Source organism: Sphaerodactylus townsendi, linkage group LG10 (genome assembly GCF_021028975.2).
Source record: "Sphaerodactylus townsendi isolate TG3544 linkage group LG10, MPM_Stown_v2.3, whole genome shotgun sequence".
In the NCBI taxonomy this organism is placed as follows: domain Eukaryota; kingdom Metazoa; phylum Chordata; class Lepidosauria; order Squamata; family Sphaerodactylidae; genus Sphaerodactylus; species Sphaerodactylus townsendi.
The window spans coordinates 62,799,241-62,813,419 of record NC_059434.1 but is presented as its reverse complement, the minus strand read 5'-3'; the positions used below and the strand labels follow the sequence as shown (position 1 = coordinate 62,813,419).

The following is a 14,179-nucleotide window of genomic DNA, read 5'->3' as shown; positions in this document are numbered from 1 at the left end:
TATGGGGCTGCCAGCAGGCTGCATAACCCAGCATGGGTTGTATGACCCAGCTTCTCCAAATGAAGCATAAACAGGCAGTGGTCACATTTGTGGAGTCAACAAGCCACCGTAATTGTGCTAACTGTGTAATTCTCATAACTGTTTCCTCCATGGAGTTTCCATCAGCAGCTCCACACACTCCCTCAAGAGTCACACAGAACCTACCAAGTATAGGCCTGAGCTAAAACCAGGCCTATTTCTCCCCAACAGTTTCAATTAGAATAATATTTATTCTATATGCCCGGTCTTGGTAGACAGATGCGTAGCGCCCCGGGGGGGGGGGGGAGGGGACTTGCAGGGGCACGGCTGGGGCTCAGGACGCACGCATGCCCCGGGCGCAGTTCCCCCTTGCTCCAGCCCTGTTGGTAGATGTTCTTCATAATGTTTGCATCCCTCTTTACATAATTTCTGCATATAGAGAAGGAGTATGTCATGGAGAATGTTCTAATTTGATCTGCTCTATATGCTAGGTTTTAATGTACAGAGAAGGTTTCATATGGGGAATGCCAGCACATCTGTTCCCTCACCTTTTGAGTATTGTGTAGCATCTGACAAAATCTGCACATTGTGTACTGTGCCATTTGATTGAGAAATTTCTAAATGTTGCATTTGAATGCCAAGAATAAACTGGAAGCTGGAGAGGCTTCTGTAGAAGTGTACGTGAGCAAAGCTTCACTGTTCATATTTGGTACACCGTTTTTCATTGTCTTGAAAGCTTGCACGCTGGCTCAGGGCCGGAAAGTGAGCAACTGAAAGAGCTCCTTGCTCTGATGAAGGAAGATTTAACTCCGGCAGAAAAAAATTACGTACGAAAGACCATTGAACACCATCGACTGGGCACCAACAAAGCTCTGCTGCAGCAGGTATTAATAAAATGAAATTCTGTCTCTGGCAGCTTGGCATCTTAAAAAAATTAACATGTTTAGTTTGACTCTATGCCATGTAACCTGTGAGGGGAGAATATTTTTCATTACTCAGAATAGATTGACGACCTAGAACGTTCAGCCTCAAAAGAACCTGCTAGGGATTGTTAGAAGCTGTATATCTTGTGTGTTACAAGTATGAACTTTTACTTCTCAGCTGATGTTTATACCTTAATGGTTGTGCAAACAGGTTTAATTGATGGTTATTTTTTTCCTATTCGTTATATAGGTGAGGGTAGTGGGCGTTACCTGTGCTGCTTGCCCATTCCCTTGCATGAAAAATCTGAAGTTTCCTATAGTGGTGCTGGACGAATGCAGTCAGATGACAGAACCTGCATCCCTCCTTCCCATTGCAAGGTAGTCTTTTTTGTGTGTTTCAATTAATCTGGTGATTTTAACATTGTGGTGGCATAACTGTATGCTACAATATAGTATATGGCAGGGGTCTGCAACCTGTGGCTCTCCAGATGTTCATGGACTACAAATCCCATCAGCCCCTGCCACCATGGCCAATTGGAGAGCTGCAGGTTGCAGACCCTTGGTATATGGGCAATGGGATGAACTATAGAATACCAAAATACACTATGCCCATTGGCCAACCACACTTATTACACACAAAACCAAACACGGGAAAAGTGAAAGCACTCTATTCATATACAAAGGTGCAATACAAATGTGTGCAATGCACACATGTTTTATTGCACCTTTGAATATGAATAGAGCACTTTCACTTTTCCCTGTGTGTAGTTTTGTGTGTAATAAGCGTGGTTGGCCAATGGGCATAGTGTATTTTGGTTTTCTGTAGTGGCACAACTATACACAAGGCTTCCAAAGAGGAACTAGCTCACAAACATGACTACTTGATAGTTTCAGATGAGTAGCTGTGTTAGGCTGTAGTAGCAGAGCAAAATTTGAGACCCACAATGCTAGTAACAAATTTTTCCAAGGTATGAGATTTTCTGAATCCAAGGGCACTCACCTCCTAGTCATAATACCTGTGTTAGCCCTTCGTAGCAAGTCAGCAGTGTGGAAAAATAACTACTTTTGTCACTAACTTGACAAAAGATTATTTACATACTTGTTTATGACTTTGATTATTTAATACATTTAATTAACTTTTCAGTATTATTAAAGAAGGAATTAACCGTGACCCTTCAAATACTTGTAGAATTGAACTGGATAAAGATTGGGGCAGCAACGTTTGGAAACCACATTTAAAAAATCTCAGGTTATACAACTGGAATAATTTATGTAGTTCTTCAGCAGGGGTTTGACTGTAAGTAAAATAAGTGCCCATCTGCAGAAGTTGCACTGTCAGGATTTTTTTATTGTCAGGATTTTTGCCTTACACTGGGAGCAAGGTATCCCAGGACAGTGGAGGTTATAGAGGTAGAACATAAAAATTTATTTGAGCTGTTGCGCTGAGTGGGAAAAAAAACCCCACTTCATATGTTGCGGGCTAATAGTACAAGGTGCATCTAGTCAAAGTTCTGTTCTTTTTATTCATAGTGAATTCAGTGAGGTATTTAAAATATGCTTTTTTCTTTCCTGTTGATGTTAAGGGGTCTTTGAAATACTTACATTTAGCTGAACATTGATCTTTTTTTAAAAAAAAAAGTTTCACAACTGCACTCAGTGTTATTTTATGGGTTATATTTGTAGGTTTGGATGTGAAAAACTGATTCTGGTTGGTGACCCTAAGCAGCTCCCACCCACCATTCAAGGGTCAGAAAGTGCCCATGATAAAGGTTTGGAGCAAACCCTTTTTGACCGACTCTGTTTGATGGTATGTACTGCTGTTGCTCTTGAAAGGGTGATTTTTCTGTGTTGCTAACCTTGTTGGAGGACAGCAGATTGGCTTACAAAACCCTGTTGTAGAGGAATTTCTTAGCATTTGCGGTACCTTTTTCCACCAAAAGAAGACAGCGCTGTCATGCATTCATCTGCGGAAGCTGAGAATGCATGCTTCTGCATGTGAAAGAGGTCCTGATTCTCTATGAAGACTGAAAAATTGTATTTAAGCACTGACTTTTAAAAAACCATTATCCTTAGCAGTGTTAAACATAGCACTTTGTTGAAAGAGCATTTTTAGTGCTCTGGATGGCTGTCAGCAATGCTTTTGCTTTTGTACAGTTGCATCTGCCATTTTGTAGGCTCTATGCTGCCATGGGAAACAAAGTTGTGGGTGCAACTGGCAGAGACTGGGTATCAGGTGGGTAGCACCAGGCAAACCTCACTCCTAACCAAGCAAAGACAGACTAGTAGTGCCATTCCAGCAAAGCACAGCCTGGCCAAGTGGTCCAAGCGGATAATCCTGTCTGTCTACTGCCATCATGCAGGTGAAAGGAGGGGCTTGCATTAATGCAGCTAGTAAGTTTGGGCAGGGTCCTGTCACCCGACATTGCATAATGGAGAAGACTTCAAAAGTCTTTGGATTTTTGACAGTTTTGCTATATTTGGAATTTTAGTGTTTGTATTGCTGGTTTGATCCCTATCTTTCTGGTCCACCCGTTTTGTAACAAGAACAGCTTTTCTGATGGTGACAAAGGAAAGGACCTCTTTGATCACTAAAAAAAGCCTGTGCTGAGAATGATGGAATCTTCTTGAGCAAATGCTGTGAGTGTGGGGGGCTGTAGTATGGAGGTATAGTGGGCAACATTCAGTGAAAAAGCTGGCTCGGTTGAACCTGAACACACAGTTTCTGGTTATAAGTTTTAACCCAGGTTGAACAATCTCAGTTTGCCGGCTAATATGTGTCAAAAGTCACAGCACAATATAATTGTTTTATGGCATTAGCATAGTGCACATTGCTGACAGGCAGTAACCATCTCTGTTTTCACATTCAGTTGTTTTTCTTGGCAATTTGTAGGGACATGATCCCGTGCTGCTCAGGACACAGTACCGTTGTCATCCAGCTATCAGTGCCATAAGCTGCAACTTGTTTTATGATGGAAATTTGTTGGACGGCATTTCCAAGATGGATCGAAACCCTCTTGTAGACTGGTTGCCAACACTGTGCTTTTACAATGTTAATGGCTCAGAGCAGGTATGCATTTTACTGGTTTTTAAACCAGTCGAGGCAAGCTCCACCCCTGGAATGTCTTGCTGCTCGGGGAAGTGTAACAATATTTTGTCACTGAAATCTCTTCACCTCAATTTATGTTTGGGAAATACAATGGCAGCATTCATACATTACAACAAACAGATTTTAACCCATTATGAGCACAAGGCGAGATTGCTACCAAGTACGGTGTTCCCGTCATGCTTCTATCCTTCCCTTGTTTGCCCCCTCATGGACAGAACTGAGTTCAAATTTCCATCCAAATGCAGGTACCTGGGCAAGCTGGAGTTGGTTTCCCTTCCAGATTAAGCAGTTTAGAATCCTGGTGGGTGGTGCAAAAACAAGGTGTGGTTTGCGCGGATGCCTGCATTTGGCTGTCATGGCACCTAGAACTTCATTCAAAGCTTTTCAATGGTGGAATCTTTCAGTTGCACTCTGTGTGCTAGGGGTGTAAGGATCTCAGTTGTTCTTGTTTCCCTTTACAGCCAAACCTGGCCTTGACGGAGATTCTTTTGGCCGGGCGTCCGGCCAGGACCTGTACCAACCTTGTGAGAATGCTTATCTCGCTTTCGCATAGTAGAATTCCGTTCTCATGAGAACGGAGCCGGGGGGGATGGGTTAGTCAGCATTATAACCTGTTGTTAGAGCGGGGTTGCTCATTCCTGCCATGTCGTGTGTGTGTGCTTTCCAGGATGTCTGAATAAACGGACTTATAATCAAAAGCCTTTTTATTTCTGCTCTTTGGAATTCCTTACAGGGGAACCTGGCAAACAGTCTCAGCTTGGACCCATCACATTCAAACCTCTTGTGCGATATGATGTCTGAATGTGGCCAATATTACTATAGCATAGGATTATTCTGCCTTCTTTTTGGGATAAAACTGAATTTTCTTTCTTAAGAATTCAAGAAATGCTATTTACAATATCTTTTTGAGCCTTGACTCCTGCATTTCCAATTTGAGTATGTCCACTTGGAGATAATGTATTTCATTTAATGGCTGGAATCAACTGGCTGTTATTTCTTTTCTGGGCTATGTGGCTAGTCTGGTAAACTTTGGCTGGCATCTTCAGATCTTTCTATGACATGCTTCTGAAGATGCCAGCCTCAGATGCAGTCGAAACATTTACCAGATCATGGGCACAATGCCTAGGAAACTGACAGCTGTCAGTTGACTTGGGACTGTTTAAAATGTTTCCAGTTCCTGCTTGGTTCACTATAAATACACATTTACATGTAGTGTAATTACAAATGAGAGGTGGACATGTAGAATTTTGTGCTACTTGAAATAACTTCTAGGATCAATATATTGATTCTCAACATGGCCCCTCTGCAGATGCTTAGATCTGTGGATTGAGCCATTGCAATGAAGAGAAATATTTCTACAAACTGGGGAAACCATTGAGTTTGCAGAAAAATCCCAAACTTTTCAGAAAAATATTTGGCTCCTTTGTGTAGCAGTATTGTGCCAGCGCATGTAGATATTGTGCCAGTGTATCTAGGAGATTACATGTGATTGTGATGATCTGCAGCTTACAATAAACTATACTACAACATCCAGAGGCGTAGCTACAATGGGGACATCCGGGAACAAATGTCCCAGGCGCACACCATTGGGTGCGCAGAAAAATTTGGGCTCATTTCTAATTTTGGGGGGTATTTTAGTGTTTTCAGCCAGCAGGGGAAGCAGTTTTTAGGCTAGCGGCACCAAAATTTCAGGCTATTGTCAGGTGACACTCGTGATCATACCAGCGAAGCTTTGAGAAGTTTAGTTCAGGGGGTCCAAAGTTATGGACCCCCAAAACGGGTGCCCTGATCCCCCATTGTTTCCAATGGGAGCTAATGGTAGATGGTCCATAACTTTGGAACCCCGAAACCAAACTTCACTAAACCTGGGTGGTTTCATCCAGAGAGTCTCCTGAAGGTAGCCTAAAATTTTGGTACTGTTAGCTTAAACATTGCTCCCCTGACATGCACCCTCAAATTTTTCCCAGGTTCTCTCTTTAAATCCACCCTCTTTGGAGTGGATTTAAAGGGAGAATCTGGGCTCCCTAGATTAAAAAATAATTAAAAGTATTGTTGAAGGCTTTCACAACCAGATTCAACTGGTTGTTGTGGGTTTTACAGACTGCGTGGCCATGGTCTGGTAGGTCTTGTTCCTAATGTTTCGCCTGCACCTGTGGCTGGCATCTTCAGAGGTATCGCAGAGAGAAGTCTGGACACAGTGTATTTTGTTACAATTTTGGGAACAATTTATGACTGAAAAAATTAAATAAAAATAAAAAGTTTGGGTTAGGGGTCAGGCAAGGGCAAGGGTTAATGCAAAACCCAAAACCTGAAACTGACCATAGCCCTATTCTCAGACAGCGCTGTAGAACTCAACGTAACACTAAGGCAAGCCCGAGCCCCTACCCTTGCGTTAACACTAACACTAACCCTAACTTATTATTTTTATTTAATTTATTCAGTCATAAATGGTTCCCAAAATTGGAACAAAAAATAAAGTAAAAATAATAGGTTAGGATTAAGATTAAGACAAGGGCAAAGGCTTTTGCTTGCCTTAGTGTTACGTTGAGTTCCAAGGCGCAGTCCGAGAATAGGGCTATGGTCAGTTTTAGGTTTCGTGTTATACAAACCCAAAACCTGAGACAGACCATAGCCCTATTTTCAGATTGCGCCCTAGAACTCAACGTAACATTATGCAAGCCTGAGCCCCTGCCTTAACCCTAACCTATTATTTCTATTTAATTTATTTTTTGTTACAATTTTGGGAACAATTTATGACTGAAAAAAAAATTAAATAAAATTTTGGGGGTGGGGGTAGGGGAATCTGCCCTGAAACTGTATCACTTTCAATGTTGTTTAAACTATGGAGCCCAGAGTTCCCCTTTAAGGTGGATTTAAAAGGAGAATCTCGGCTGTCTAGTTTAAATAACATTAATAGTGATGCTTTTTCAGGGTAGATTTCCCCCCCTTCAAAAATAGCACCACTTTCAGTGTTGTTTAAACTAGGGAGCCCTGGGTGTGTTCAGTTTTGTGTGTTGGTGCATGTTCTATAATGTGATGGTGACTTTGAGATGACCTGGTGCAAAAAATATTGTTTGGTCGTGGTGAGGGACGTTGTCCGTCCCTATGGGGTGGAGGGCACAAAACTCAGATTTTGTCCTGGGCTCCATTTTCCCTAGCTACACCTCTGATAACACCCTAAGTCCATTGAAGTCAATCTTTGTAGGTTTTCATTGCGTTGGTTGTACATTGTGTTGTTTGAAATCTGCTTCTTGTTCTTTCAGATGGAAAGAGACAATAGCTTCTACAATTTGGCAGAATCTTTTTTCTCTGTCAAGTTAATCCAGTCTCTAATTGCTTCTGGAATAGCGGGGTCTGTGATTGGGGTAATAACCCTGTATAAATCACAAATGAGTAAGGTAAGATATACACACATAGAAAATCTGTTAAAACATATACTAATGCATTGTTCAGTGTAACTTTCCCACCTTTTTTTCCTATCAAGTTTAAGAAAAATTAATATTATTTAGACAAACTAACTTTGCTGCTCTTTGCTAAAAGTTGTCGCACTGTTTTATGACAACTTAGTTTTAAATCCGTTATTTCTTCCCAATGGAAAAATCTACATTACAAGTATGCGTAACAGAATGGATAAATTATTTTTCAAATTGAATTTTAAACCATTCTTTCTTGTTAAACCATTATTTCTTATATAAATCTTTTTAAAAAGAACATTGTTTAAAATGAAGTCTATTTAATGTAAACATATAATCTTTGAATTTAAGGCCATTGCCCTCTTAAGAACATACAAATTATTGCTTTTCCTTGTGAAGAAAGAAGTATGGAAATCAAGTGTAGCACTATAGTTTGTCCAGTTTTGTTGTGGCTTGAGACAGTGGCCAGGGACCAGCAGCTCACTCCAGATATCATCGACAGATCTAGCTTGGTCATGTTTTACTCCTGTTTTATGGCCAGGAACCACCTGATCTCTGCAATTGGTTCATAACTGTGATTGTAAATGTTAGGACTCTACTTACCAGTCACCTGAACAGTCTCCTGAACACTAGCCTTTGCTACCACTTACCAGCACCTATTCGTGAAAATTTGCCACAGTTGCAGGTTTTACAGAGAGACCCTGTCTGAAATCAGGAGCTTAGTAAAAAAAAATCTGTATAGAAGGCAAGTTGTATTGGAGACGACTCACTATTTCAATAACTGTGCAGGTGCATGAGCAGAGCGGGTAAGCCACACACTGACATGAATGTGTTGTGGAACGTTAAACAGGCAAGGGCTGTGGGGCTGGCAAGTGGTGAGGACAAACCGGGAAGACAGAGAAAGGTAAGGGAGAGCAGAGCCTCGGCCAGCCAGAAAGGAAAGGAAGGAGAGACAAGGGGGCCTTTCTAAGGGGTTTTTTTTTACTCCTCTCCTGTCAGGTGGGCAAAGGCCTCGGCCTGGGTGGGAAGACGGGAAACCCTTCCAGAGCTTAGGGGGAATAATCTGTGTCCCACAGTCTGCGGGCGGGCATAAGAGTGCCTCTGGACATGTGCAGAGTGGTGAGCTTTACTGGCTACTGATGGGGAACCTTCCCCTATTAAAGACTGTCTGCAGGAATTTCTGCTTTTTCATTACCCAGTTAAAAAAATTAAAAGGCTTGGAGCACTATATTGAGCCCCTCCAGTTACTAAAAGAAGGCCCTCCCTACAAAACAAAAGGAGAGGGCAGCCTCTTCTTTCTGCTGCTGTTTTTGTGTTGACATGGAGCGCAACTGTTGCAGCAGTTTTCTAGAGCCTATTGTGTTGTGTTGCTAGTTATGAAATATTTAAGAAGTGTATAATTTATCTTCTGATAAACATGGAACATGGAAATATGGAAATATGGAACATGGAAATATGTTGTTTTAAATCTATTATTTAAATAGGCCTTTATTTGGGAAGCAATCATAATTTAAATAGCCCTGATCTAAATCACTGCTATTATCAGCATCTGTGTATTGCTTTCAGGTGATGGGAATGTTTTACTCCAAACTGCTTATTTTGGCCTTTCCTTTTCCCTGCTTTTCCATTCCTCAGCATTCCTCCCTCCATAAGACACTGTTGTTGCTGTCCATATTGGGGTCGGGGGTGAACACTTGATTAATTGCTTTACCTACACTGTATAATAAATACTATTGTCTCCCATATGTGGATGAGAGCTGGGCTAGAGGGGGGTAAGGAGTTCATGGCAGAGACAGAATTTGAGCCAGATACTTCCTGATTCATAATTCAGACTCCTAACAATAAGGCTGGATCCCATTACTCATTTCTGCTGAGTAGAGAACCACCCCCTGATGGAGCGAGGATCCTTCTACTGAAACTGGGTGTAATATTCAGGAGTCCATTTCATGTTTCATTTTAGTTCCAGAGTATCAGAATCTGGAGTAGATGCAGACCAGGTTTTACTTATGTCTTCCTTTATTTATTCTGAATAAAAGTATACTTGGTTTCTTTAAAAAGACCCTCAGCATATCCCTGAATGATTCTGGCATCTTACACAGGGTTCTTCATTTAACTGAACTCCAGTATGTATTTCTAACCTCTGTTCTGTCTGCAACCAGAGAATGGAACCAGTGTGATGTGGTTAAGAGCGGCAGAGTCTTATCCAGTGAACTGGATTTGTTTCCCCACTCCTACTCATGAAGCCTTGTGGGTGACCCTGGGCTAGTCACACTACTCTCAGAACTCTCTCAGTCCCACCTACCTCACAAGGTGCCTGTTGAGGGTAAAGGAAGAGAAGGCAGTTGTAAGCTGCTTTGAGACTCCCTGCGGTTGAGAAAAGTGGGGTATAAATCCAAACTCCTTTTCTTCTTTTAATGGGATATGATTAAGCTCACACTTTTGAAACTAACTGGATTATCTTCACCCACCTCACAGGGTCATGTGAGGATTCAAAATGGAGGAGGAAGAGAAACCATGTATGCCATCTTGGAGGAAGACTGGGGGGGAATCTAGTATATAAATAGAATGGTAAAATTGCATTGCTTTGATCTGTCTACAGATTTCTAGCTTACTTGCTGCAGTTGATACAGACGCTTCCCAAATTAAAGCTGTCCAGGTATCCACTGTGGATGCTTTCCAAGGAGCGGAGAAGGAAATCATTGTGTTATCTTGTGTAAGAACAGGACAAGTTGGCTTCATAGATTCAGAAACAAGAGTGAATGTGGCACTGACCAGAGGGAAGCGACATTTATTGATAGTGGGAAATCTGAACTGTCTGAGAAAGAGCAACCTTTGGGGAAATGTCATTCAACATTGTGCAGGTAAAAGAGTATCTTTATTGTTGTTGTTGTTATTTATTAATTTGTTATTTATTTACTAAACCGCCCGTTCCCTAAGGGCTCTAAAAAGTGTGTTGTTATTATGGTGGTTCCAGGGAATTGGTGCAATAAAAAGCTAGCAGTTTTAATATGTGTCACTACTTATCTGTGTTTCTATTGTATCTGTGTTTCTATTGTGTCATGGTGTCTTGCACTATATGATAGTATATTGTCTTCTCTTGTAATGCCTTGTGACCTTCTCAGCATTTTAATTTTCCTGCTGATCCTAACCATTTTAACTTGTAAACAAGTAAAGCAGGGATTGATGACTTGCCTTCCACCTGTAGCACTGGAAGGTGTGGCAAAAGAAACAGTTGCGCACCCTGGGAGGCAACCATTCTACTCTTATTTCCTGTGCAGGGCTGTAGTGATATCATTCCGCTTATGCTATGGAATCACTGAGGGTCACAAACCCATTCTCTACTTGTGGTCACCCCCACAAGCAGCACTCCATGGATTGTGTGGCCTGGCCCAGCATTTGGCCACTTTCTTCAGACCTCATTCTTGGCCTCAACTGGAGCCAGTCTGGGCCTCTCATCCCTAGAGGCATACCTGGTCCTACTGGGGATGCCAAGACCATTATCCAGCCTAGCCCAAGAGTTTGAAGGTCAGGCCAAACTCATAAGACTGGAATTCCCTTCCCCATCATCCAGTTTCTGGCCCTGACCACTGGAGCATCTCTTCTCTAGCCAAGGCCCTCATGGACCACGCCCTGCCCATGCATGCCCCATCTCTGCACCACAGTAAATCTCACTAATTTCAAAGGAACCTGCTTACAACTAAATATGCTTATAAGTGCAGCCTTGGCTAAATCCAGCAACAGAACTTCTTGTCTTAGAGCCAAGCTGCACAATACGTTTGGTCACAAGTAGGATTAGACTTTCCCTGACTCTTTTCACTGGTCTGCCACATGACAGCTGTGGAGAACTTACTTATAGGGCCCAATTCAGATCAGGATTGTGGTGCTGGGAAGGAGGGGCTCTCTCCTCCCCGTTACCACTTTCCCAAGCGGAAAGATTATTTATGTATTTTATTCTTTTGACTTCTTCCTGCTTTTTCCGACCAAGTCAGACTTGACAACAATTAAAATCACATCATTCACCATTTTAAATCCTCAATATGTATTAAAATTCCGATAGTGTTTTTAAACTGTATAACAATAACAGGGAACTAGTTAAAGAGGGGAAGAATAAGGAAAGGAAGGAACAACAGGGTACCCTCAATAAAGGAAGGGATGGGGAATAAAATGTAAGTATAATAGAGATAAATGGATGAGAAGGAAGGGAGTCTATCTAACCTGGCTGGAGAATTCCTGGACTGGATAAACAGATGTTTACCCATGTTCCAGACTACTGTCTCCCAGGGGGTGTCAGTTACTACAAGTTACTTACAGTAAAATAGCTATCAGAGAAGCCCAGCAGAGAAAAATTTGACAAAAGGAGAAGAACCTTCTTCCTTTCTAGCCTGTTCAAATGTTACAAGTTTTCATTTATCACCCCAAATTCCACACAAATTATGATTTTTCACTCCCAGTGGGAAAGGCAAACTGTAAATAACATACATTTATTTTTTCCTATTTATACAGATTCTCTTCTCAACTGTAATGGTTTATGAAATTTGCTTGGTTCCAAAATGAATTTGCCATGTGGGGTGGGAGACTATCACTCAAGAACTGCAAGTCCAGGCTTCCTCCCTTTGGATATGTCTAACTGGTCCAGGACAGTGTATTTAGAAAACAAGGAATAGATACAAAAGGGGAAAGAATTTTCCACTGAATGCCCCTTCCAACCACAGATTCCCACCCCCCAAACCCCATACACTGCATCTCTTACCACTCTCAAAAGCCCCATGTTCTGTGGTTTTCACTGTCTATAGTGCAAAGGTAGAAAGAAGAAAAATCTGATCTGTATTTGTATTTTTAAAAGATGAAATATTTTAGATATTATTCTGTTGCTTTTACTTCTAGGAAACAAAGATGGATTACAACATGTTAGCCAATGTGAACAGAAATTGAATGACATTCTTAAATCTTACATGGAAAGGAAGAAGGCAGAAGAAAGGAAACTCAAGGAAAAATCTAAAAGTAAATCACTTTCACAGAAAACAGATGTATAATGTATTTTTCTATGTAAATAGTGCCAAGTGTATTTAAATTATTGTTAAATATGTTTTATGTTTCACTGGTATTCAGTTATGTGGATTAAAATGTTAGTATAATTACACATAATGTTAGTGATGAAGCAATTCCCAACTGTACAAGTTGGCATTCCATTTTTTTCCTCTGATATGTGGTTTATTTTAATTGTTGTGTTAGTACTGAAGTACTCTACAGCAAAGCTAGGATTTTTAATAACCATTGTGAATCTTTCAGCAAAGGATGAAATGTGTAGGTATTTATCATGGTTTCTCGCTCATAGGGTTTTTTTAATAAATAAAAATTTAAAAACTATTTGTATCTAGTTAACATTGCCTAGCCAAAGGAAGGAAGGCCACTAAAGTGGCAGTTAGAACTTTACGCAGGCTGAGCAGATTGGATAATTTCCCTCACTTAAAAAAAAACTAACAAAACTTTGTCCCAAGGCAACTAATCATGTACAATCAGCACAATTCCTTGTACTTGTTTCTGGATTCCATTTTAGATTTCTGACCCTATTGATATATGTAATATAGCTGATATCTGTCCAGTGCAATTCAAATAATGTCAGCTGTTTTAATGAGGGGTGCTTAAATGGAGTATTGTTGTTCCAAACTCTGTAACGCAAGTGAAAAAAAACATATAAACTGAGGATCTGTGGAATCAGCGTGAGGGTCCCTGTTCAAATGAAAAATTGTCTTCCAATTGTTCTGTAATTCTCTATGCAGATTTGTAACATTTTTTTCCAGGCAAGCTGCCTGCCCTGCCAGTTTAACATGTGGTTTTTCTGAATGCAGCCAGAGTGTTCTAGGATTGCTACAACCAGTTAGTCATTCACGGAAATAACTTCTATTTCAACTTTTGAAAATTTGGGAAAACATTTCTGTACACATATGGGCTAAATGTCCTGTGAGAAAATTGCAATGAATACCTTATTTTGAAAAAAAAAATCTTAGGTAATAATGCCTAACAATTATTTTAGTACATTTTAAATGTTCAAAATGTTTCACGGCTCTTTTAAGTCATTGTGCGTTCCTTATCCAATAGCATACACGATTATCTCCAAAGATAAGTTTTCCTATGTTCTCCAAATGCTGCTGCTTAAATAATGTTCTACACCTACTTTGCCATTAATATGTTTATATCTTTTATTACACTACAAAATAAGTTATTTTTAAAAGAGTAGCATGGGAGCTGTTCATCATTTAACTTTATTACTCAAATACCGTTACAGTCTTCTTTCAGATGACTTTTAAAAATCTGTTGCTGGTCTGTAAAAATATCTAATGGAAATATTTGGTGAACAGACGTATCAAACAATTGCCCTTAATAGATATCATTTAGAGTTTTTTAAATGTTAAAATTCTAGCTAAAAATCAGACGTTTCTCACAAAATCTTGTCCATTAGGTGGTGCCAGCATACTCTGCTGTCCGTACACCAGCCTGCAGAGAATTAGGGCTGGTCATCTAATTTTTAAAAAAAAAACTTAGCAAAGAAAGAAATATTTGCATAATCTCACATGAATTTAAGGTAATTATTCAGATGCAATGCCAGTCTGTTGCCTACAGACACTGAAGTTGTGTTGAAGGAAAGAAAACTTCATGGCGCTCCAGACTTTGCAGGCAGCCTACATGACGGGAAGTTGACGGGACAGCTTCGCTATCAT

The 14,179-nt window shown here is 40.5% G+C and overlaps 1 protein-coding gene across 6 annotated transcripts in view; it reads left to right on the top strand.

The window, feature by feature from the left end:
- The window catches only part of ZGRF1 (zinc finger GRF-type containing 1), a 41,938-nt gene extending 29,111 nt beyond the window's left edge, over positions 1-12,827 (top strand). For all 6 annotated transcript variants that reach the window (XM_048509250.1, XM_048509248.1, XM_048509245.1 and 3 more), the window contains 7 exons: positions 755-902; positions 1,192-1,319; positions 2,625-2,748; positions 3,832-4,008; positions 7,311-7,445; positions 10,060-10,321; positions 12,345-12,827. In XM_048509250.1, the coding sequence (XP_048365207.1) occupies positions 755-902; positions 1,192-1,319; positions 2,625-2,748; positions 3,832-4,008; positions 7,311-7,445; positions 10,060-10,321; positions 12,345-12,493 (1,123 nt within the window). In that variant the 3' untranslated portion in view covers positions 12,494-12,827. The remainder of the gene's footprint in view (positions 1-754; positions 903-1,191; positions 1,320-2,624; positions 2,749-3,831; positions 4,009-7,310; positions 7,446-10,059; positions 10,322-12,344) is intronic.
- Positions 12,828-14,179: the final 1,352 nt, after the last annotated feature.